Here is a 25,409-nt window from a genome sequence, read left to right as displayed (position 1 = left end):
TAGGGGTTCACCGTGGCATAAAACAGGAGGGTGTCCCTGCAGTTGCGGGCCCGCGTCCGTGTTTTATCGCCCCAAGCAGGGAAGTCCATCACGGTGGTGATTGGTCTGCCCTGCGTTTTGGCTGGAAGGGGGTTGTGTTGGACTTGGCCCTTAGGGCAGGTTCACCCCTAAACTTTTTGCTTTTATTTGTGACCCTGTGTTAGTGATATTTGGGTCTCTGCGCACTTTTTCCCTGTGTCCCAGAGTAAAGTGCGTGCATGTAGTATGGCTGGCCTGCCCTCCCATAGTTTGAAGGTGATTGTGGATTGTGGGTGCTCAAAGTTTAAAGGTAATTGTGGAATGTGGGTGCTCAAAGTCTGAAGGTGATTGTTGAATGTGGGTTCTCAAAGTCTGAAGGTGATTGTGGAATGTGGGTGCTCAAAGTCTGAAGGTGACTGTAAAATGGGGTGCTCATAGTTTGAAGGTGATTGTGGAATGTGGGTGCTCATAGTCTGAATGTGATTGTGGATTGTGGGTGCTCAAAGTCTGAAGGTGTTTGTGGAATGTGGGTGCTCATAGTATGAAGGTGATTGTGGAATTAGGGTGCTCAAAGTTTAAAGGTAATTGTGGAATGTGGGTGCTCAAAGTCTGAAGGTGATTGAGGAATGTGGGTGCTCATAGTTTGAAGGTGATTGTGGGATGTGGGTACTCATAATCTGAAGGTAACTGTAGAATGGGGTGCTCAAAGTCTAAAGGTGACGGTGGAATGTGGGTGCTCATAGTATGAAAGTGATTGTGGAACGTGGGTGCTTAAAGTCTGAAGGTCATTGTGGAATGTGGGTGCTCAAAGTTTAAAGGTAATTGTGGAATGTGGGTGCTCATAGTCTGAAGGTGATTGTGGAATGTGGGTGCTCAAAGTCTGAAGGTGATTGTGGAATGTGGGTATTCAAAGCACGAGGGGGACTGTACAATGTGGGTGTTCATAATCAGAAGGTAACTGGCGAATGGGGTGCTCAAAGTCTGAAGGTGACTGTAAAATGTGGGTGTTCATAGTATGAAGGTGATTGTAGAATGTGGGTACCCATAATCTGAAGGTAACTGTAGAATGGGGTGCTCAAAGTCTGAAGGTGACGGTGGAATGTGGGTGCTCATAGTATGAAAGTGATTGTGGAATGTGGGTGCTCAAAGTTAAAAGGTAATTGTGGAATGTGGGTGCTCAAAGTCTGAAGGTGATTGTGGAATGTGGGTGCTCAAAGTTTAAAGGTAATTGTGGAATGTGGGTGCTCAAAGTCTGAAGGTGATTGTGGAGTGTGGGTGCTCAAAGTTTAAAGGTAATTGTGGAATGTGGGTGCTCAAAGTCTGAAGGTGATTGTGGAATGTGGGTGCTCAAAGTCTGAAGGTGACTGTAAAATGGGGTGCTCAAAGTCTGAAGGTGATTGTGGAATGTGGGTGCTCAAAGTCTGAAGGTGACTGTAAAATGTGGGTGTTCATAGTATGAAGGTGATTGTATAAAGTGGGTACCCATAGTCTGAAGGTAGCTGTAGAATGGGGTGCTCATAGTCTGAACGTGATTGTGGAATGTGGGAGCTCAAAGTCTGAAGGTGATTTTGGAATGTGGGTGCTCAAAGTCTGAAGGTGATTGTGGAATGTGGGTGCTCAAAGTCTGAAGGTGATTGTAGAATGTGGGTTCTCAAAGTCTGAAGGTGATTGTGGAATGTGGGTGCTCATAGTATGAGGTGATTGCAGAATATGGGTGCTCATAGTATGAAGGTGATTGTGGAATGCGGGTGCTCAAAGTTTAAAGGTAATTGTTGAATGTGGGTGCTCATAGTATGAAGGTGATTGTGGAATGTGGTTGCTCAAAGTTTAAAGGTAATTGTGGAATGTGGGTGCTCAAAGTCTGAAGGTGATTGTGGAATGTGGGAGCTCAAAGTCTGAAGGTGACTGTAAAATGGGGTGCTCAAAGTCTGAAGGTGATTGTGGAATGTGGGTGCTCAACGTCTGAAGGTGATTGTTGAATGTGGGTCTTCAAAGTCTGAAGGTGATTGTGGAATGTGGGTGCTCAAAGTCTGAAGGTGACTGTAAAATGGGGTGTTCATAGTTTGAAGGTGATTGTGGATTGTGGGTGCTCAAAGTTTAAAGGTAATTGTGGAATGTGGGTGCTCAAAGTCTGAAGGTGATTGTTGAATGTGGGTGCTCAAAGTCTGAAGGTGATTGTGGAATGTGGGTGCTCAAAGTCTGAAGGTGACTGTAAAATGGGGTGCTCATAGTTTGAAGGTGATTGTGGAATGTTGGTGCTCATAGTCTGAAGGTTATTTTGGAATGTGGGATCTCAAAGTCTGAAGGTGATTGTGGAATGTGGGTGCTCAAAGGCTGAAGGTGATTGTGGAATTTGGGTGCTCATAGTCTGAATGTGATTGTGGATTGTGGGTGCTCAAAGTCTGAAGGTGTTTGTGGAATGTGGGTGCTCAAAGTCTGAAGGTGATTGAGGAATGTGGGTGCTCATAGTTTGAAGGTGATTGTGGGATGTGGGTACTCATAATCTGAAGGTAACTGTAGAATGGGGTGCTCAAAGTCTAAAGGTGACGGTGGAATGTGGGTGCTCATAGTATGAAAGTGATTGTGGAACGTGGGTGCTTAAAGTCTGAAGGTCATTGTGGAATGTGGGTGCTCAAAGTTTAAAGGTAATTGTGGAATGTGGGTGCTCATAGTCTGAAGGTGATTGTGGAATGTGGGTGCTCAAAGTCTGAAGGTGATTGTGGAATGTGGGTATTCAAAGCCCGAGGGGGACTGTACAATGTGGGTGTTCATAATCAGAAGGTAACTGGTGAATGGGGTGCTCAAAGTCTGAAGGTGACTGTAAAATGTGGGTGTTCATAGTATGAAGGTGATTGTAGAATGTGGGTACCCATAATCTGAAGGTAACTGTAGAATGGGGTGCTCAAAGTCTGAAGGTGACGGTGGAATGTGGGTGCTCATAGTATGAAAGTGATTGTGGAATGTGGGTGCTCAAAGTTTAAAGGTAAATGTGGAATGTGGGTGCTCAAAGTCTGAAGGTGATTGTGGAACGTGGGTGCTTAAAGTCTGAAGGTCATTGTGGAATGTGGGTGCTCAAAGTCTGAAGGTGATTGTGGAATGTGGGTGCTCAAAGTTTAAAGGTAATTGTGGAATGCGGGTGCTCAAAGTCTGAAGGTGATTGTGGAATGTGGGTGCTCAAAGTCTGAAGGTGACTGTAAAATGGGGTGCTCAAAGTCTGAAGGTGATTGTGGAATGTGGGTGCTCAAAGTCTGAAGGTGACTGTAAAATGTGGGTGTTCATAGTATGAAGGTGATTGTATAAAGTGGGTACCCATAGTCTGAAGGTAGCTGTAGAATGGGGTGCTCATAGTCTGAACGTGATTGTGGAATGTGGGTGCTCAAAGTCTGAAGGTGATTTTGGAATGTGGGTGCTCAAAGTCTGAAGGTGATTGTGGAATGTGGGTGCTCAAAGTCTGAAGGTGATTGTAGAATGTGGGTTCTCAAAGTCTGAAGGTGATTGTGGAATGTGGGTGCTCATAGTATAAAGGTGATTGTAGAATGTGGGTGCTCATAGTATGAAGGTGATTGTGGAATGCGGGTGCTCAAAGTTTAAAGGTAATTGTGGAATGTGGATGCTGAAAGTCTGAAGGTGTTTGTGGAATGTGGGTGCTCATAGTATAAAGGTGACTGTGGAATGTGGGTGCTCAATGTTTAAAGGTAATTGTGGAATGTGGATGCTCAAAGTCTGAAGGTGACTGTAAAATGGGGTGCTCAAAGTCTGAAGGGGACTGTAAAATGTGGATGTTCATAGTATGAAGGTGATTCTGGAATATGGGTGCTCATAGTCTGAAGGTGTTGGACTTGGCCCTTAGGGCAGGTTCACCCCTAAACTTTTTGCTTTTATTTGTGACCCTGTGTTAGTGATTTTTGGGTCTCTGCGCACTTTTTCCATGTGTCCCAGAGTAAAGTGCGTGCGTGTAGTATGGCTGGCCTGCCCTCCCATAGGAATGCATGGGGAATGTGTGAGTCCCTGGTAGTTCCTGATGCGTGGGGAGTGCAGGCTCAAGTTTGGTATGTGTGAACTCGTGGGAGTGAATGCTGCGCAACGGTATGTGCAGCTTGTATGTGTCTAGAAGGGAAGTGCTACTTCTGGACATTGATGTGTGTGTGCAGTGAGGGTGCTGGAGCGTGATTGGCTGGAGCTGGCTGGCATGCCAGGCTCCAGGAAGTCTGGATGGGTCTGCCCGGTGGTGAGTGTGAGATTAGCATGAGTGATGTGTGGGAGGAGTGTACCTGTGTCCTGGATGGGCAGGGTTTTCCCCACACAATGCTGGCTCCGCCCCCCTGTGGTGTGTCTAACGACCCTAGCCTCCCCAGTGAATGAAAGGGGTGGTTGGGCCATCAAGGGTGCTCCAAGACCAGCTGCAACTGGTTCTGCCCCCACCCTGCACCCTGAGACAAAGCAAATGATGTATAAAAATGGGGCTGTGTCCCCACAGATGTTGTTCTCTTCCAGGATCCTGAGGGGGCTGCTGCTGCTGTCGCTGGGCCAGAGGACCGCCACTTGGAGTGTCTCCCTGCCTGGAGACCCAGTGAGCTGGCTCTGGGCCCAGCCTTGCCCCCCTGCCTGCCTACAAGGACTTTTGCTGGACTTTGTTGTCCTATAGCGCCTGGGGGCGCTGCATTTGATTGATAGCGCTGGGAGCGCTTTTCTCTCCCCTTCTAGCGCTTATGAGCGCTTTATTTTGCAGTTAGCGCAGGGAGCGCTTTACCTGCCTAGCGAGTGGCCACCTCGCTTATTTTTGATTATTTTGCCCCCTGGCAGGTGCCCACCCTGCCAGGGACCTTGCCGCTATATTTCGAGTTTACCTCGAGGGAGCTCACTCCTCGGTAAACTCACCCCCCCGCCTAGAAGTGCCGGAGACGGGCCGCCGCGCTGCCCATGACGACCTGGAAGTGTTCCTGCCGGCCGGCCGATCGGAGCGCGGCCCGACTGAGGTCCCGCCCCCGCAGCCGCGACCCGGAAGTCAGGCAGGCCGGGGGCAGGACAGAGAGGCAACCGGAAGCGGACGGGAGGCCACCCCGCGCTCCGGTGAGGGCAGAAGCCAGCGTCTTTCCTTGTCCCCCCCAGGCTCCCAAAGCGAGGGAGAGCCCAGGAGAGAGAGGGGAGAAGTCTGCAGCGAGCCCCGAGGAGCGGGAGCTCTCGTGCAGAGCCGCCGCCCAGGAGAGACTCCGCAGGGACCCAGCGCGAACCCAAGGAGAGCCGGTGAGTGGGGCTGGGAGAACAAGTGCAGGGAGGAGGGCGTCGGGGCACATTGCCGGTGCCCGCCCCTCCCCTGCAGTACACGGGCCTGAGAGAGGCCCAGTGGTGTTCAAGCCCAGAGAGGCTCGTGGGGCAGTCGCCTTGGTTCTGAGTCCCCCGTAAGGGACTCCAACGACCCTGCAGCAGTGATTAGAGCCCAGAGAGGCTCTGGGGCATTTTCGTTACTTAGAGCCCCGAGAGGCTAAAGGTGCCATAATTGTTTTGCGAGCCCCGAGAGGCTCAGTGGCAGCCCACAGTGTTTATTTAGAGCCCAGTGAGGCTCTGGAGGGCCACATTCATTTCTTAGGGCCCGGAGAGAGGCTCCAGGTGCCAAAGTTGTTTTGAAGAGCCCAGAAAGGCTCTTGAGTCCCACATTGTTGTTCTAAGAGCCCCGAGAGGCTCAGGGGGACATTTTGTTTCTGCAGAGCCTGTGAGGTTCCCACATCGTGTTCGCCCCACCAGTGTTCAGAGCCTAGAGAGGCTCCCACGTTGGCCCCATCATTTGCACCAGTTGCCCAGCACTTTGTGGGCAACTGCCACGTTTAGGCCCCTGACACTTTGGACACAGGGCGTCCTAGCCCTAGAGAGGCCAGTTGGCCTAGGGACAGTCACAGGTGGTGACTTATGGGAGTTTGGCGCAATTGTTCATTTTCTACACCTCTGAATGAATGTTATGCATTGCATCATATGTTATGTTCTTACACCTCTACAGGTATTGTAATACTTAGGTGGTTGTTGTCCTCCTAGCGCAGGTGGTGCTAGTGAGGTCCTGTTACCAGTGATTCCTGGTTGTGTGCTACATGTGCTATTTTGATACTAAAGTCATTATATGATTTATGTGCTGAGTATTGTTTCTACAAAGTATTCTTTCTACAAGTGCTAAGTTCTAAAAGTGCATACCCTTGACAGTGGTCCAGGTGGCCCTGTCCTGTACATTATCCCTTGTAAATTCTGCCCGTGCCTCTGGCACAGTGTAACAAGATGTGTGTCGTATCTAATGTATGTTTATTATAACACAAAGGCTATTTTTTATATAACCTTGTGTGGAGTTTCCTTTGTGGTGGGCCCTGGGTGTTGTTGCTGGGGTGCGTGCGCAAATACTTAACTTACATTGCCTCCAAGTTTAGCCTTGCTGCTCGCGCCACGTTACCTAGAGGGTGAGCAGGGGTTATCTTGGCGTGTAACTCCCTTGCCCTGACTTGGGAGTGGTGGTCTCTGACTGACTTTGGCGAAAGCCCTGGCCAGCCGGGGATCCCATTTCCAACATTGGCGGCAGCGAGTGGGATAAGGATTTGTGTTTGCGTTGTACCACAGTAGCAGCTGGCCGCACTTCAAAGCTCTACATTTTTAGATAACCACATTTTGGGGATTATTGTTTTTGGTGAAGTTCCATTATTGCTTCTCCTGAAGAGTGTCATTTGATAATTGTGTTCAGTTCATTTGTCCCGTGCCCTGCTTCCAGAGTTTGGTACCTGTGTCGCTTATGGTCAGGTTGAGAAGTCAGGGGTGGTAGAAACTGCCTTACCGATCCGAGGAGAGGGTGTGTGTGGATGAATGGTGTGTTTTCCTGGACGCATGAGTATGAGTTCTCTTTGATAAGGAGATTGTTGAAGTCTTGGAATTGTGTACTCTTACTTCAGATTGCTAGGTCCCTTGTGTTCCACGTGTCTGTGAGCATCCTGTCAAGATGGAATCTCCTTTTAACCTCTGTGGCCTGTTTAAGTACAGTGTGCATGAGTTGGTGCGGTTTTGTGAGGAAAGAGACATCACAGTGAGTGAGTCAGACACCCAGTCCAAGCTTAGGGATAACCTGATCCTATGGCAGAAGGATGACTGGGAACGTGAGCACAGTGAGAGGGAGAGGGCCCGGGCCGCACACCATGAGCGTGGTGGGTCTGAGGGGAGCCCTGAAGAGTCTGAAGTGGAGAGTGAGTTTGACAGTGACTGGGCGCCAGCAGAGAGCGAGTACCCCCTAGATAGGGAGTCCCTTGCTGGGTCCAGTGTCCGATGCAGCACCCCATCCCTTTCCCTGTTCCCAATAGGAGTGGGTGGATAGGAGAGAAGAGAGGGAGCACCAGCTGGCCATGGAGAAGCTCAGGTTAGAGCATGCCAGAGAGATGGCGCAGCTGGGTGTGAATGAGCGGATTGCAGAGGCTGAGAGGGCCTTGGCCAGGGAGAAGATAGCCCTAGAGTGTAGGTTATCCCCTGACCGCAGTCATAATTTTCTGGATCCCCCAGGGAGGGTTGAGTCCAGTGGTGGCAGCTATTTAAATGTTAGTATAGACAGTCCCACTCCCAGCTCCCCGAGCATGGTACCTGTTTCCCCAGAAGAGGAGTATAGGTTGAGATTCAGGGGCAGTAGGAAACTGTCTCACCAGTCTTGGGGAGAGTTTGTGGATGAATGTCAAGATGCACTGTCTGATTGGTCATCGGTTCACACAGAATCTGATTTTGTCAAACTGTTTGATCTGGTTCTCAGAGAGCAGGTGCTCAGTAGTTGTTTGCCAGGGTTGCGACAACACCTGTTGGACTATGGGTTGACTGATCCAGACACGCTTGCTGAGGAACCATAGCGCTGGGAGAGTGCTAGAGGTTCTCTAGAGTCATTGGTGAGTGACTCCAACAGTAGTGGTTCAGGTATCTTCCAGCCCAGCGTGGTGGAAGAGGCTCAGTGTAGCCCAGCTAGGTCCCAGGATAGCGAGGAGGGTAGAGGGGCTCACTGCCTGGCTCAGTGGAGCAGGAGTGAGGGGGAGACCGAGGTTCCCCAGACGCCCGAAGCCCTGCCTCAGGACTTGGATGGTTTCTGTAGGGAACACTAGGTTGGGGACCTAGGCTGTCCTGTTAGTCCATTTGAGGAAGATCTCCCAGTGAGTAGAGGACCTGGAGCGTCTGTAACCAGAGCTCCTGTGGTTCTAGAGTCTGGCAGTACCGCTCCGGTAGGGAGGGTACAGGAGTCCAGCGTGAGGAGTGATTGGGGGATGAGTTTCCCAGTGGATGCACCAGTGGACCAGGGACTAGCCAGTTGGGCTAGATCTTCTTGGGAGGACCCGGGTGGTGCCACTTCTGGTCTGGGGGATCTCCACGCACTGTCAGGTGGACAAGGGACGGGAGATCTGCGCCAGACAGACAGTCATTTGTCATTTGTTAGCCTCAGGGGGATTGTGTGTGAATCCCCAGAAGTCCTGGAGTGCCAGGCAATTGTTCCACCAAAGGTTTTAGACCGGAGGTTGGATGGCCAGGTTCAGGGTCAGCCTGACCTGAAGGGTAGGACGACTGTAACCAGTGTCCTGACCGGTTCTTCTTCCAGAGGAACTTCTCCAATTGGGAGAGGGCAGACCTCTGGAAGGGGGTACAGAGGGTGGGAGAGCCGACCTCTGACCGCGGTGCAACCTGAGGGGTTAAACCCTGGGTTGGAATGGCGTTCTAGGTGTACCCCTCGCAGGAGGAGGAACCCTAAAAGAAGAGGTAAGGGGAGGAGAGCCTTCCCTGAGACTCCTGGTCCGCCTGAGGTTGTAGACCCTAGGCTGGAGAACCAGTGGCAGTCTAGCGCTGTCTCGCAGACAGGAAGGGTGGCGAGTGGCTATTATGTGCCTGGGGTTACTACCCCCCACTTTGTGAGTAGGCAGGATCCAGTGGCACCTGGGTGGCCAAGGGCCTGGTCCTGGCCGAGGGCAGCTGGAGAGTACCAGTGGGGTAGCCCAGTTAGTCCCTACAGTAGTTTTAGAAGGAACCCTAGGGGTTCACCGTGGCATAAAACAGGAGGGTGTCCCTGCAGTTGCGGGCCCGCGTCCGTGTTTTATCGCCCCAAGCAGGGAAGTCCATCACGGTGGTGATTGGTCTGCCCTGCGTTTTGGCTGGAAGGGGGTTGTGTTGGACTTGGCCCTTAGGGCAGGTTCACCCCTAAACTTTTTGCTTTTATTTGTGACCCTGTGTTAGTGATATTTGGGTCTCTGCGCACTTTTTCCCTGTGTCCCAGAGTAAAGTGCGTGCATGTAGTATGGCTGGCCTGCCCTCCCATAGTTTGAAGGTGATTGTGGATTGTGGGTGCTCAAAGTTTAAAGGTAATTGTGGAATGTGGGTGCTCAAAGTCTGAAGGTGATTGTTGAATGTGGGTTCTCAAAGTCTGAAGGTGATTGTGGAATGTGGGTGCTCAAAGTCTGAAGGTGACTGTAAAATGGGGTGCTCATAGTTTGAAGGTGATTGTGGAATGTGGGTGCTCATAGTCTGAATGTGATTGTGGATTGTGGGTGCTCAAAGTCTGAAGGTGTTTGTGGAATGTGGGTGCTCATAGTATGAAGGTGATTGTGGAATTAGGGTGCTCAAAGTTTAAAGGTAATTGTGGAATGTGGGTGCTCAAAGTCTGAAGGTGATTGAGGAATGTGGGTGCTCATAGTTTGAAGGTGATTGTGGGATGTGGGTACTCATAATCTGAAGGTAACTGTAGAATGGGGTGCTCAAAGTCTAAAGGTGACGGTGGAATGTGGGTGCTCATAGTATGAAAGTGATTGTGGAACGTGGGTGCTTAAAGTCTGAAGGTCATTGTGGAATGTGGGTGCTCAAAGTTTAAAGGTAATTGTGGAATGTGGGTGCTCATAGTCTGAAGGTGATTGTGGAATGTGGGTGCTCAAAGTCTGAAGGTGATTGTGGAATGTGGGTATTCAAAGCACGAGGGGGACTGTACAATGTGGGTGTTCATAATCAGAAGGTAACTGGCGAATGGGGTGCTCAAAGTCTGAAGGTGACTGTAAAATGTGGGTGTTCATAGTATGAAGGTGATTGTAGAATGTGGGTACCCATAATCTGAAGGTAACTGTAGAATGGGGTGCTCAAAGTCTGAAGGTGACGGTGGAATGTGGGTGCTCATAGTATGAAAGTGATTGTGGAATGTGGGTGCTCAAAGTTAAAAGGTAATTGTGGAATTGTGACTCGCTCCTCTCTCACGAGCCGAGTGGTCGCTCCCAGTGCCCCTGCTGAGACCTGGTATCGTAGCGCTGCACTGCCTTAAAAGCTGCATTTCACCTGCCTGCCTGTGCCTAGCTACCGCTAAAAGTCTTTCACGCTGTATTTTTAAGATTGTGCTGTGTTTAACGTGATTTGCGCATTAGCCTCCAGCGCTCCGCTCATTGCCTGGAAAGTTGCATTTTACCTTGCCTGCTTGTGCCCAGTGACCATTAGACTCATTAACGCTGTGTTGTGATCATTTCTGCTGTTTCATCGTAATTTGCGCATTGTCCTCCAGCGCTCCGTTCTGTTCCCCCCCTCCGCCTCCATTTTGTTTGTTGTGGTCGTCGTCCTCATGTGCCCGCCCCGCCTCCCAGCTGAGACGCCCTCCCACTGACTAGAAGTAGCGCTCCTAACCCTATACTCACCGTGACTCGCTCCTCTCTCACGAGCCGAGTGGTCGCTCCCAGTGCCCCTGCTGAGACCTGGTATCGTAGCGCTGCACTGCCTTAAAAGCTGCATTTCACCTGCCTGCCTGTGCCTAGCTACCGCTAAAAGTCTTTCACGCTGTATTTTTAAGATTGTGCTGTGTTTAACGTGATTTGCGCATTAGCCTCCAGCGCTCCGCTCATTGCCTGGAAAGTTGCATTTTACCTTGCCTGCTTGTGCCCAGTGACCATTAGACTCATTAACGCTGTGTTGTGATCATTTCTGCTGTTTCATCGTAATTTGCGCATTGTCCTCCAGCGCTCCGCTCTGTTCCCCCCCTCCGCCTCCATTTTGTTTGTTGTGGTCGTCGTCCTCGTGTGCCCGCCCCGCCTCCCAGCTGAGACGCCCTCGCCCCTCCCCCTCCACTATCGATATATGACAGTAGTTCCCGCGCGCAGCGTTCACGCGCAGCGACCGCGCCCAATTCGCGCCGAAGGTGCGCCAAAGGTAAGCCCGTCTACGCCCGTCCGCGCCTGGACCGCGCCCAGCGCCACACCCCCTGGCCCCCGTCCCTCCCAGCCCCCCCGCATTACCTACGATGCCGCAACCCTCCTAGCCCTTAACCCCGGTCGCGCTCCCAACTGCGTCCAAGCCGCCCCTGGACAAACCCATGGACCTTTCTCCTGCTTCTCCTGCAAATTCAGCGGCACCGACAACATCTCCGCTACGACCACACCACAGATTCCCGACCCCAACCACCTACAATGCATCCTTCTCAACACCCGATCAGTCCACAGGCACGCCATTGACCTATGGAATCTACTAGACACCATTTCTCCGGACATCGCCTTCCTTACGGAAACATGGATGAATGCTTCCTCCGCACCAGACATCACCATTGCCATCCCTGAAGACTATAAGATCACTCGTAAAGACCGTACCAGCCACACAGGAGGAGGAATCGCTATCGTCCATAAGAAATCAATCCGCATATCAACCAGCTCGGACGCCAACCTCGCCAACTCCGAACACCTTCACTTCCAGATCCACATCGACCCCAAAACCACTCTCAGAGGCACCCTCCTCTACAGGCCACCAGGACCCCGCGCAAAATTCAGTGAAGACATCACGGACTTCATCACCCCACACGCGCTCCCCTCCAAAGACTACATCCTTCTGGGAGACCTCAACTTTCACCTCGAAAAGATCAACGACCGCAACACCGCCACCCTCGTGGACAACCTCGCCAACCTCGGACTTAAACAACTAGTCACTTCCCCCACCCACATCGCAGGTCACACACTCGACCCCATCTTCACATCCAGCAACCATGTCTCCTTCAGCCACACTACGAACCTCCTCTGGACTGACCACAGCTGCGTTCACTTCACCTACAACAAACCAAAACCCAGCATCCACCTCCAACCTACCCTACAAAGGAACTGGAGCAAAATCACCACGGACCAAATCTCCGCATCGCTCCTTCAAAACACCCCAGCCTTCTCTTCTAACGCTAACGAAGCCGCCGCCAACCTCACCCTATGGTTATCCAACACCGCTGACACCTTAGCTCCACTGAAAAAACGTCAAAACAAACCTGGCAGCAAGAAGGCCTCATGGTTCAACGACGATCTCAAGAAGTCCAAGAAACTCTGCCGCTCCCTTGAAAAGGCCTGGAAAAAAGACCCAACCACCAGCACCAAGGACGCCTTCAAAAACGCCACCCGCACTCACCACCAACTAATCCGAAAAGCCAAGAAAACAGCATTCAAGGATCGACTTGACAACAACGCTCACAACAGCAAGGAACTTTTCAACATCGTCAAGGAATTTTCCAATCCCTCGGCCAACTCCAACGACATCACCCCCTCTCAAACCCTCTGCGACTCCCTAGCCTCATTTTTCCACAACAAGATTGCAGACATCCACAACAGCTTTGACAACCAACCCGGTAACCAACCCACCCTACCATTTGCTGATCATCTTCCCCCCGTGAACACCCTTAACGACTGGAACCCAATCTCCACTGAGGACACCATCCGCCTGATGAATTCCATCCACTCAGGATCCCCCACAGACCCATGTCCTCACCACATCTTCAACAAAGCAGACTCCGTCATAGCACCGCACCTCCGAGACGTCATCAACTGCTCCTTCAATTCCGCCATCTTCCCGGAAGACTGGAAACACGCTGAACTCACCGCCCTTCTGAAAAAACCCACAGCGGACCCCACCGAACTCAAAAATTACCGCCCCATCTCGCTTCTTCCATTCCCGGCCAAAGTCATCGAGAAAGCTGTCAACAACCAGCTCGCCGCCTTCCTCGAAGCCAACAAATCCCTCGACCCCTCACAATCTGGCTTCCGAGCAAAACACAGCACTGAGACCGCCCTCATCGCAGCAACAGACGACATTCGAACTCTACTGGACAATGGAGACACAGTCGCCCTCATCCTCCTCGACCTCTCTGCAGCCTTCGACACAGTCTGCCACAACACCCTTTTACAACGCCTCAATAACATCGGAATCCAAGGAAAAGCACTTGAATGGATCACCTCGTTCCTCACCGGAAGAACCCAGAGAGTCCGCCTTCCACCATTCAAATCCAAGGCCTCTGAAGTCATCTGCGGCGTACCACAAGGATCCTCACTCAGTCCCACCCTCTTCAACGTATACATGAGCCTCCTCGCGGCCATCGCTCGCCAACACAACCTCAACATCATCTCGTACGCGGATGACACTCAACTGATCCTTTCCCTCACCAATGACCCCAGCACCGCCAAAACCAACCTACACGAAGGAATGAAAGAAGTTGCCGAATGGATGAAACAAAGCCGTCTGAAACTGAACTCCCACAAAACAGAAGTCCTCATCTTAGGTACATCCCCCTCTGCATGGGACGACTCCTGGTGGCCGGAAGCCCTCGGAAAAGCACCCATCCCAACAGACCACGCACGGAACCTAGGCGTCATCCTGGATTCTTCACTCTCAATGAACAGACAAGTCAGCGCCGTATCCTCTTCCTGCTTCAACATTCTTCGCATGCTCAGAAAAACATTTCGCTGGATCCCCTCCGAAACAAGGAAAATAGTCACCCACGCTCTGGTCACGAGCCGACTGGACTACGGAAACACCCTCTACGCAGGTACTACCGCAAAACTCCAGAAGAAACTCCAACGAATCCAAAACGCCTCAGCCAGACTCATATTAGACATCCCACGCAACAATCACATCTCTGGTCACCTTAAAGACCTCCACTGGCTACCCGTCAATAAGAGGATCACTTTCCGACTGCTTACCCACGCACACAAATCACTCTACGACATCGGTCCAGAATGCCTCAACTCACGTCTGTCCTTCTACACCCCCTCCCGCCAACTACGTTCTTCCAGCCAAGCCCTCGCCACTGTACCTCGCATCAACAAGACCACCATGGGAGGCAGATCCTTTTCATACCTGGCTGCTAAGACATGGAACTCTCTCCCCGCTTACCTTCGCCTTACCCAGAACCACCTAGCATTCAGAAAGCAACTTAAAACGTGGATTTTTGACAAGTAATTCTCCTCCCCTTCCTAAGCGCCTTGAAACCCTCCGGGTATGTAGTGCGCTATATAAATCCTTTGACTGACTGACTGACTGACTGAATGTGGGTGCTCAAAGTCTGAAGGTGATTGTGGAATGTGGGTGCTCAAAGTTTAAAGGTAATTGTGGAATGTGGGTGCTCAAAGTCTGAAGGTGATTGTGGAGTGTGGGTGCTCAAAGTTTAAAGGTAATTGTGGAATGTGGGTGCTCAAAGTCTGAAGGTGATTGTGGAATGTGGGTGCTCAAAGTCTGAAGGTGACTGTAAAATGGGGTGCTCAAAGTCTGAAGGTGATTGTGGAATGTGGGTGCTCAAAGTCTGAAGGTGACTGTAAAATGTGGGTGTTCATAGTATGAAGGTGATTGTATAAAGTGGGTACCCATAGTCTGAAGGTAGCTGTAGAATGGGGTGCTCATAGTCTGAACGTGATTGTGGAATGTGGGAGCTCAAAGTCTGAAGGTGATTTTGGAATGTGGGTGCTCAAAGTCTGAAGGTGATTGTGGAATGTGGGTGCTCAAAGTCTGAAGGTGATTGTAGAATGTGGGTTCTCAAAGTCTGAAGGTGATTGTGGAATGTGGGTGCTCATAGTATGAAGGTGATTGCAGAATATGGGTGCTCATAGTATGAAGGTGATTGTGGAATGCGGGTGCTCAAAGTTTAAAGGTAATTGTTGAATGTGGGTGCTCATAGTCTGAAGGTGATTGTGGAATGTGGGTGCTCATAGTATGAAGGTGATTGCAGAATATGGGTGCTCATAGTATGAAGGTGATTGTGGAATGCGGGTGCTCAAAGTTTAAAGGTAATTGTTGAATGTGGGTGCTCATAGTATGAAGGTGATTGTAGAATGTGGTTGCTCAAAGTTTAAAGGTAATTGTGGAATGTGGGTGCTCAAAGTCTGAAGGTGATTGTGGAATGTGGGAGCTCAAAGTCTGAAGGTGACTGTAAAATGGGGTGCTCAAAGTCTGAAGGTGATTGTGGAATGTGGGTGCTCAACGTCTGAAGGTGATTGTTGAATGTGGGTCTTCAAAGTCTGAAGGTGATTGTGGAATGTGGGTGCTCAAAGTCTGAAGGTGACTGTAAAATGGGGTGCTCATAGTTTGAAGGTGATTGTGGATTGTGGGTGCTCAAAGTTTAAAGGTAATTGTGGAATGTGGGTGCTCAAAGTCTGAAGGTGATTGTTGAATGTGGGTGCTCAAAGTCTGAAGGTGATTGTGGAATGTGGGTGCTCAAAGTCTGAAGGTGACTGTAAAATGGGGTGCTCATAGTTTGAAGGTGATTGTGGAATGTTGGTGCTCATAGTCTGAAGGTGATTTTGGAATGTGGGATCTCAAAGTCTGAAGGTGATTGTGGAATGTGGGTGCTCAAAGGCTGAAGGTGATTGTGGAATTTGGGTGCTCATAGTCTGAATGTGATTGTGGATTGTGGGTGCTCAAAGTCTGAAGGTGTTTGTGGAATGTGGGTGCTCAAAGTCTGAAGGTGATTGAGGAATGTGGGTGCTCATAGTTTGAAGGTGATTGTGGGATGTGGGTACTCATAATCTGAAGGTAACTGTAGAATGGGGTGCTCAAAGTCTAAAGGTGACGGTGGAATGTGGGTGCTCATAGTATGAAAGTGATTGTGGAACGTGGGTGCTTAAAGTCTGAAGGTCATTGTGGAATGTGGGTGCTCAAAGTTTAAAGGTAATTGTGGAATGTGGGTGCTCATAGTCTGAAGGTGATTGTGGAATGTGGGTGCTCAAAGTCTGAAGGTGATTGTGGAATGTGGGTATTCAAAGCCCGAGGGGGACTGTACAATGTGGGTGTTCATAATCAGAAGGTAACTGGCGAATGGGGTGCTCAAAGTCTGAAGGTGACTGTAAAATGTGGGTGTTCATAGTATGAAGGTGATTGTAGAATGTGGGTACCCATAATCTGAAGGTAACTGTAGAATGGGGTGCTCAAAGTCTGAAGGTGACGGTGGAATGTGGGTACTCATAGTATGAAAGTGATTGTGGAATGTGGGTGCTCAAAGTTTAAAGGTAAATGTGGAATGTGGGTGCTCAAAGTCTGAAGGTGATTGTGGAACGTGGGTGCTTAAAGTCTGAAGGTCATTGTGGAATGTGGGTGCTCAAAGTCTGAAGGTGATTGTGGAATGTGGGTGCTCAAAGTTTAAAGGTAATTGTGGAATGTGGGTGCTCAAAGTCTGAAGGTGATTGTGGAATGTGGGTGCTCAAAGTCTGAAGGTGACTGTAAAATGGGGTGCTCAAAGTCTGAAGGTGAATGTGGAATGTGGGTGCTCAAAGTCTGAAGGTGACTGTAAAATGTGGGTGTTCATAGTATGAAGGTGATTGTATAAAGTGGGTACCCATAGTCTGAAGGTAGCTGTAGAATGGGGTGCTCATAGTCTGAACGTGATTGTGGAATGTGGGTGCTCAAAGTCTGAAGGTGATTTTGGAATGTGGGTGCTCAAAGTCTGAAGGTGATTGTGGAATGTGGGTGCTCAAAGTCTGAAGGTGATTGTAGAATGTGGGTTCTCAAAGTCTGAAGGTGATTGTGGAATGTGGGTGCTCATAGTATAAAGGTGATTGTAGAATGTGGGTGCTCATAGTATGAAGGTGATTGTGGAATGCGGGTGCTCAAAGTTTAAAGGTAATTGTGGAATGTGGATGCTGAAAGTCTGAAGGTGTTTGTGGAATGTGGATGCTGAAAGTCTGAAGGTGTTTGTGGAATGTGGGTGCTCATAGTATAAAGGTGACTGTGGAATGTGGGTGCTCAATGTTTAAAGGTAATTGTGGAATGTGGATGCTCAAAGTCTGAAGGTGACTGTAAAATGGGGTGCTCAAAGTCTGAAGGGGACTGTAAAATGTGGATGTTCATAGTATGAAGGTGATTCTGGAATATGGGTGCTCATAGTCTGAAGGTGTTGGACTTGGCCCTTAGGGCAGGTTCACCCCTAAACTTTTTGCTTTTATTTGTGACCCTGTGTTAGTGATTTTTGGGTCTCTGCGCACTTTTTCCATGTGTCCCAGAGTAAAGTGCGTGCGTGTAGTATGGCTGGCCTGCCCTCCCATAGGAATGCATGGGGAATGTGTGAGTCCCTGGTAGTTCCTGATGCGTGGGGAGTGCAGGCTCAAGTTTGGTATGTGTGAACTCGTGGGAGTGAATGCTGCGCAACGGTATGTGCAGCTTGTATGTGTCTAGAAGGGAAGTGCTACTTCTGGACATTGATGTGTGTGTGCAGTGAGGGTGCTGGAGCGTGATTGGCTGGAGCTGGCTGGCATGCCAGGCTCCAGGAAGTCTGGATGGGTCTGCCCGGTGGTGAGTGTGAGATTAGCATGAGTGATGTGTGGGAGGAGTGTACCTGTGTCCTGGATGGGCAGGGTTTTCCCCACACAATGCTGGCTCCGCCCCCCTGTGGTGTGTCTAACGACCCTAGCCTCCCCAGTGAATGAAAGGGGTGGTTGGGCCATCAAGGGTGCTCCAAGACCAGCTGCAACTGGTTCTGCCCCCACCCTGCACCCTGAGACAAAGGAAATGATGTATAAAAATGGGGCTGTGTCCCCACAGATGTTGTTCTCTTCCAGGATCCTGAGGGGGCTGCTGCTGCTGTCGCTGGGCCAGAGGACCGCCACTTGGAGTGTCTCCCTGCCTGGAGACCCAGTGAGCTGGCTCTGGGCCCAGCCTTGCCCCCCTGCCTGCCTACAAGGACTTTTGCTGGACTTTGTTGTCCTATAGCGCCTGGGGGCGCTGCATTTGATTGATAGCGCTGGGAGCGCTTTTCTCTCCCCTTCTAGCGCTTAAGAGCGCTTTATTTTGCAGTTAGCGCAGGGAGCGCTTTACCTGCCTAGCGAGTGGCCACCTCGCTTATTTTTGATTATTTTGCCCCCTGGCAGGTGCCCACCCTGCCAGGGACCTTGCCGCTATATTTCGAGTTTACCTCGAGGGAGCTCACTCCTCGGTAAACTCACCCCCCCGCCTAGAAGTGCCGGAGATGGGCCGCCGCGCTGCCCATGACGACCTGGAAGTGTTCCTGCCGGCCGGCCGATCGGAGCGCGGCCCGACTGAGGTCCCGCCCCCGCAGCCGCGACCCGGAAGTCAGGCAGGCCGGGGGCAGGACAGAGAGGCAACCGGAAGCGGACGGGAGGCCACCCCGCGCTCCGGTGAGAGCAGAAACCGGCGTCTTTCCTTGTCCCCCCCAGGCTCCCAAAGCGAGGGAGAGCCCAGGAGAGAGAGGGGAGGAGTCTGCAGCGAGCCCCGAGGAGCGGGAGCTCTCGTGCAGAGCCGCCGCCCAGGAGAGACTCCGCAGGGACCCAGTGGGAACGCAAGGCAAGCCGGTGAGTGGGGCTGGGAGAACGAGTGCAGGGAGGAGGGTGTCGGGGCACATTGCCGGTGCCCACCCCTCCCCTGCAGTACACGGGCCTGAGAGAGGCCCAGTGGTGTTCAAGCCCAGAGAGGCTCGTGGGGCAGTCGCCTTGGTTCTGAGTCCCCCGTGAGGGACTCCAACGACCCTGCAGCAGTGATTAGAGCCCAGAGAGGCTCTGGGGCATTTTCATTACTTAGAGCCCCGAGAGGCTAAAGGTGCCATAATTGTTTTGCGAGCCCCGAGAGGCTCAGTGGCAGCCCACAGTGTTTGTTTAGAGCCCAGTGAGGCTATGGAGGGCCACATTCATTTCTTAGGGCCCGGAGAGAGGCTCCAGGCGCCAAAGTTGTTTTGAAGAGCCCAGAAAGGCTCTTGAGTCCTACATTGTTGTTCTAAGAGCCCCGAGAGGCTCAGGGGGACATTTTGTTTCTGCAGAGCCTGTGAGGTTCCCACATCGTGTTCGCCCCACCAGTGTTCAGAGCCTAGAGAGGCTCCCACTTTGGCCCCATCATTTGCACCAGTTGCCCAGCACTTTGTGGACAACTGCCACGTTTAGGCCCCTGACACTTTGGACACAGGGCGTCCTAGCCCTAGAGAGGGCAGTTGGCCTAGGGACAGTCACAGGTGGTGACTTATGGGAGTTTGGCGCAATTGTTCATTTTCTACACCTCTGAATGAATGTTATGCATTGCATCATGTGTTATGTTCTTACACCTCTACAGGTATTGTAATACTTAGGTGGTTGTTGTCCTCCTAGCGCAGGTGGTGCTAGTGAGGTCCTGTTACCAGTGATTCCTGGTTGTGTGCTACATGTGCTATTTTGATACTAAAGTCATTATATGATGTATGTGCTGAGTATTGTTTCTACAAAGTATTCTTTCTACAAGTGCTAAGTTCTAAAAGTGCATACCCTTGACAGTGGTCCAGGTGGCCCTGTCCTGTACATTATCCCTTGTAAATTCTGCCCGTGCCTCTGGCACAGTGTAACAAGATGTGTGTCTTATCTAATGTATGTTTATTATAATACAAAGGCTATTTTTTATATAACCTTGTGTGGAGTTTCCTTTGTGGTGGGCCCTGGGTGTTGTTGCTGGGGTGCGTGCGCAAATACTTAACTTACATCGCCTCCAAGTTTAGCCTTGCTGCTCGCGCCACGTTACCTAGAGGGTGAGCAGGGGTTATCTTGGCGTGTAACTCCCTTGCCCTGACTTGGGAGTGGTGGTCTCTGACTGACTTTGGCGAAAGCCCTGGCCAGCCGGGGATCCCATTTCCAACAGAAGGTAACTGTAGAATGGGGTGCTCAAAGTCTGAAGGTGACGGTGGAAAGTGGGTGCTCATAGTATGAAGGTGATTGTGGAATGTGGGTGCTCACAGTTTAAAGGTAATTGTGGAATGTGGGTGCTCAAAGTCTGAAGGTGATTGTGGAATGTGGGTGCTCATAGTCTGAAGGTGATTATGGGATGTGGGTGCTCAAAGTTTAAAGGTAATTGTGGAATGTGGGTGCTCATAGTCTGAAGGTGATTGTGGAATGTGGGTGCTCAGAGTCTGAAGGTGATTGTGGAATGCGGGTACCCATAGTCTGAAGGTGACTGTCGAACGGGGTGCTCATAGTATGATGGTTATAACTAGTTACGCGACCCCCAGCGTCTTGCGCCGGGATGCCCCCGGGTAAGCCGAGCGCGCTACAAGTTTCATATAATAATAATAATATTGTGGAATTTGGGTGCTGAAAGTTTAAAGGTAATTGTGGAATGTGGGTGCGCATAGTCTGAAGGTGATTGTGGAATGTGGGTGGTCATAGTCTGAAGGTAATTGTGGAATGTGGGTGCTCAAAGTCCTAAGGTGATTGTGGAATGTGGGTGCTCATAGTCTGAAGGTCATTGTGGAATGTGGGTGCTCATAGTCTGAAGGTGATTGTGGAATGGAGTGGGAGGATCAGTGTCGGCACAACATTTCCAGCATGCCAGCAATCAATTAATCCGCCTCTGATATGCTTAATATGAAAAGTTATGACAAAGGCAGTAAGCCTGGCTAATTTATTGTGAAAAGTGTTAGTTAATGCCAACGGACCTTTAAGTGTGGATAGTCACTACACTTAGTTAAAGGCTGTAGACAGATATTTTCTTACAAAGAATATCACAGATTAACATTGTAATCAAGGGGTGCAGTTTGGGTACCCCTTGAACAAACACTTGAGGTTCAAGATTCGCATCGTGATAATCCTTGTTAGGCCGATTCCACTGGTGTTTTCTCTCGCTTTGCTAAGTGTAAGTTTGTACATATTTGTTATTCTTCGACTGTTGATGGTGGCGGCTGGCTCATGTGCAAGACAGGAGGCCTCCGTTTGTTATGACAATAACTCAATAATGAAGATTGTGGTCCCGATTGGTTCATTGGGAAACGTTATGACAAATGCCACAGGTCTGATATGTTTATTATTTAACATTACAAAGGGAGTAGGCCTGGCCTACTTATTGTGAAATACATTTATTAACTCCAATAGGCCCTGATCATATGTGCACATCCATCTGAAAATGACGACACTTCTTTGTCTGGGTTGGGGACCAATCAATTCGTTTTCCTTGTTTTTATTTCATAGGCCAGCTTTCATTTCTTTCATCCTTTTTCATGAGTGTCCTGCAGCTCACCCACACTCCAACCGGCGGCTCGCTTGCCCCAAAATTTTATTTGCTACATCCGCTGTTGTCACTATTTCCAAAATGGTTGCCCATTTTGAAATGGTATTGTCTATAGTATATCATTGTTTCATAATTCCAAGATGGTCAACATATTTAGAAGTGTTATGCCGGCCACCAAGGATTAATATGGCTTTAGCATTTTAAGATTGTATTGTGCACATTGTGTCATTGCTTTTACTGCTCCAAGGTGGCCAACACATTGTTACTTCATGGTGCATCTATGTTTAAAATGTAAAACAGTTGCACACTGTGTACATTACCATTGAAAGATGACCGCCTCTGCCAATGTTCAATAGTATATTTGCATTTTCTCACAAGTTTAGGAGGTGGTATGTTTTCACTTTCCTATGTGCGCTATTTTTATTTTTCGCGCATGTGGGCATTTGTCAGTATGTTTTATTGTGGGTGGATAATTGTCTAAATACAAGAATGACCCATTGGATGAATGAATTGGTCTATCAGTCCAGGAATGAGTGACAGAGTGCATTCATGAGGACTTAGTGTGTTTCCTAAAATACATCAGTGACCGAAGAGGAACTTTCAGTTATACGCCAGACTTATTAGCATTGCCAGTGCTTGCATACAATATAGAACATTATTCACCAGCCTGTGGCTCAGCATCATTCAATGTACACAGTCCCCAGACTGGACAATAGTCTCAAAAAGAGAAATGTAGGTGTGGTGTAATCGAATACCAACGTATATTCTACAATAAGATGTACCGTAGAACCAGGGTTTACCTTTGAAGACGTTCTCAGAGCCAACACATATCGTAAATATACGTTTTTGACAAACATGCTGGGCCCAGTAGCTAAATATTTGCATAATGTAAAATCTAACAACACACAAAATCTAATAATATAAACGTTCTTTTCTTTTCAGGGAGTTCCCTCGTTTGCGAGGTTTGCCAAAACTACGGCAAAGTCGCTTGCTATGGCGTTTTTCACTTGTGCCGCCCAGGAATCACTCACTGCAGCAGTACCATCCGGGAAACAATAAAAGGTACATGGATGAATTGTATCTTCATTGCCGACCTAGAACCGTTTTATACATTGTGCCCAGGGGGCGCAACCGTCATGTGTGCCCGCTTCGAGCTCCCCCCGGCACAATGGTAATACAGAAGGAGCCGCAGACGCGTGTGTGTCCCCTTCTGTAATACAGATAGTGCTGGTACACAAGTTGCTCCGATGCTATCATGAGAGGGCGTTTCCACATTTGCATGGGGGCGTAGCTCCATGTAAATGAGGGAATCACTTTGCCTCTGCGCCGGTGCCATATTACTGACTTGGGCACAGACACAAATATGCCTTTAAGAGGTGTACTGAAAGTGCGCCACAAAAAGGTAGTGCACTTCCTAACAGCAGCCCTCTCGAGGAGGAGAAACAGGGTCCAATGGACTTCCTCAGACATTACCCTGAATGCGGGTTCAGTCACTCACCTCATACGACTGCAAGGGGACCTCTGATCTCCCTTTCAAGTGTAGGTGGGTTGCCGATCTATATTTTAGTTGACTGCACTGCCACTAGGGCATCGCAGGCTCACGGCTGCTCGGGGGGCAACACATTCATTCTAATATGGAGCACTTTCCTTATTTGCTCAGGGCACAGGTCAGCACAGCGTGTGAAAAGTAAGACCATGCTTGTTTTATGGGAAGCTTGTGTAATTGAGTTATTTTTCCATTATGCATACTTTTCAAAATGTCAGAGGTAACGCCATTGTGTCATTTATTACATTTTCTGGAGTTGAAGCTGTTCGAGCATAAAAGGTCTTGTGTGGGTCTGATTCTGGCAGAAAATGTGCCATAAGAGAAATTTCCAATATGAACCATTCCTTTGGTTGGCGACTTTTGGATGTGAAGAAAGTACCTGAGTTTGGCGTTCACTCGAGAAAACCCAAAGTGCGTTTTGTGTACATTATGTGCAATTTTCCACAATTTTCTGTCATTTCACATAATTTAGGGATAACAATTAGGAGATTTTCCACTCCTTTGGTGTAGAATTTCAGGAAGATGCAAATTTGGCGCCATCTTGGTAAAGTACTGGATCATTGCTGAGACAGTCAGGTCAAACGGATGGATGGTCTGGTCCGATAACAGCAATTAAAGCTAAATGCATTTGAACTTGGTGTAAAGAGCACAGCTGAGAAGATATTTTGGAAATTAGGTTAGAAAGACCATTTACAAAATGCTGGAAGAAGTTGGTGAACAGTGCAGCTGGAGACCAGCAAAGGGTCTTGAATTTGTTACAAATGTGTTTCGATTTATGGGGGTGAGAAGTGTGGGTCACTCGCCCACCCTCTACTAGCTCAATATTTAGATTGCATTGTATGGCCAGTCGTTTGTATTGCACCTCAAGCAGATGTGCACTCTTCTATTTATTATGACATCATTTTAACCTCTGGAACATTTATAGAACTTTCTTGCCATGCCAGAAGCAAATGTTGCTGCTGTTAGAACTCAGAAGAGTAGCTGTTGGTCTCAACAACACACATTGAACTGAGAGAAACAAGTTTATAATGTACTGAAGGGCTAGAGAAAGCAATGAAGAGATTCTAAAAACAGTCTAAAAATGACCCAGGGTGCCACAGTGTCATTCGGAGATAGAGTGCCTGTGTTTGTGTAGGTGTTAGATAGCAGGCTGCTTGTTGCTGCAATTCTCTTTTCTTTTAACCATAAAAATGTGTTCTTTTCGTGTAGATTCCAAACGCCTTTTAATTGCGGACAAGTATTGCTTGGAGCCCTCCATGCAGGCCACCTGTGAAAAAGCCATTATTATCAGGAGTTCTAACATTTTTCTGCAGATCATACGACACTGCTGCAGCTCAGACAGATGTAACCGTCACAAAAATTATGGTAAGGACCATGCCTGAAATGCCATCCAACATGTGACCGGGCTCATGAAAATGAAAAAGGTTTAAAAATGTTTAAAGGGGACCTCAATTTGTAAACCATAGTAGCATTAGCAACACATACTTTTATATCAGATGGCTGCTATTTGGAAGCCCAAGGAAAGCAATCCGCCCACCACCAACGAAGGATCCAGGATCAAATTCAGGTTTGGAAAGCACTCTCCGATGAATCTTGAGTTCCCACTGAGGCTGGCATCCGACATCGATACAAGTCAATAATGTTGAACACATTTGGCTCCACAAGTAAGACAGAGAGTGGTTACGTTTCAAAACCATGAAGGTTTATCAAAGGGGTAGAAAAGTTTTAAACTCAAATCATCAAATTAGTTTTTAATCAATACAATAATGTGTCAGTCCATATATTCAAAGCAAATCAAAGATCACAAACACACACTATTACCCATTCTCAAAGGTACATTAAGCAAGGTCAGCTCTACCATAAAGACACCACCCTACCTTGCTAAGTCAGGGAAAGGTTCTGCTACCCATGATTCCCACACAAAGAGCCGATCGCTTTAAGGTGCGTGAAGATAACACAAATGTATCATTTTCACAGGCTACTGCAGAATGATCCAACTCTAAACTTGCTTTGGACTTATGGGGGCATATTACCAAGGAACCTCATTAAAATTATCGCCGTTTTATCGGCAGGAAATAGCAGATAAAACGTCAATAAAGGGCTTGCTAACATGCGTTATAGAATTCCTATAGAATCCCAGGTTAGATGTGCAGGACATCTAACCTGGGATTCTATAGGAATTCTATAACGCATATTAGCAAGCCCATTATCGCAGTTTTATCAGCAGTTTCCTGCCGATAAAACCAATAATTTTAACGAGGTTCCTTGGTAATATGCCCCATGGTTATCTGAAACATAATGAGATATGCTTGGTCCAAGAAGTACTCTGCACATGCTCGTTGGTGTGTTCTGAACAGATTGTGTAAACACAACTTTTCACATAGGAACAGAAAACAAAAGTAACACCATTTGAGATTGCTGGTTCAGTTTCTCCTGAAATAAAGAAAGATACACAGCATGGAACAAGATGGCAGCCAGACACTGCACTAACCATTTCAAAATGAGGCCTACATTAGCTGTGGTCAGTCTAAACGTGAATAGTGTACACCTAGTACATTTGTGTATTACATGTCAACATCAGTATGAATTTCAAAACATTTAATAGTGAAAATCTCCTCATCACAAGCACAGACACAGC

The 25,409-nt window shown here is 48.9% G+C and overlaps 1 protein-coding gene across 3 annotated transcripts in view; it reads left to right on the top strand.

Annotated features, from left to right (window-relative positions):
* The window catches only part of LOC144782593 (phospholipase A2 inhibitor and Ly6/PLAUR domain-containing protein-like), a 519,999-nt gene that overhangs the window by 275,644 nt on the left and 218,946 nt on the right, over positions 1–25,409 (top strand). For all 3 annotated transcript variants that reach the window (XR_013601161.1, XR_013601162.1, XM_078661962.1), the window contains 2 exons: positions 22,168–22,287; positions 23,981–24,136. Coding sequence is in view for 1 of the 3 variants with exons in the window: in XM_078661962.1 (XP_078518088.1) it covers positions 22,168–22,287; positions 23,981–24,136 (276 nt within the window). In the remaining 2 variants the exon portion in view is untranslated. The remainder of the gene's footprint in view (positions 1–22,167; positions 22,288–23,980; positions 24,137–25,409) is intronic.

This window comes from Lissotriton helveticus, chromosome 9 (assembly GCF_964261635.1).
Source record: "Lissotriton helveticus chromosome 9, aLisHel1.1, whole genome shotgun sequence".
Taxonomy (NCBI): Eukaryota; Metazoa; Chordata; class Amphibia; order Caudata; family Salamandridae; genus Lissotriton; species Lissotriton helveticus.
This window is presented reverse-complemented; position numbering and strand designations above follow the sequence as displayed.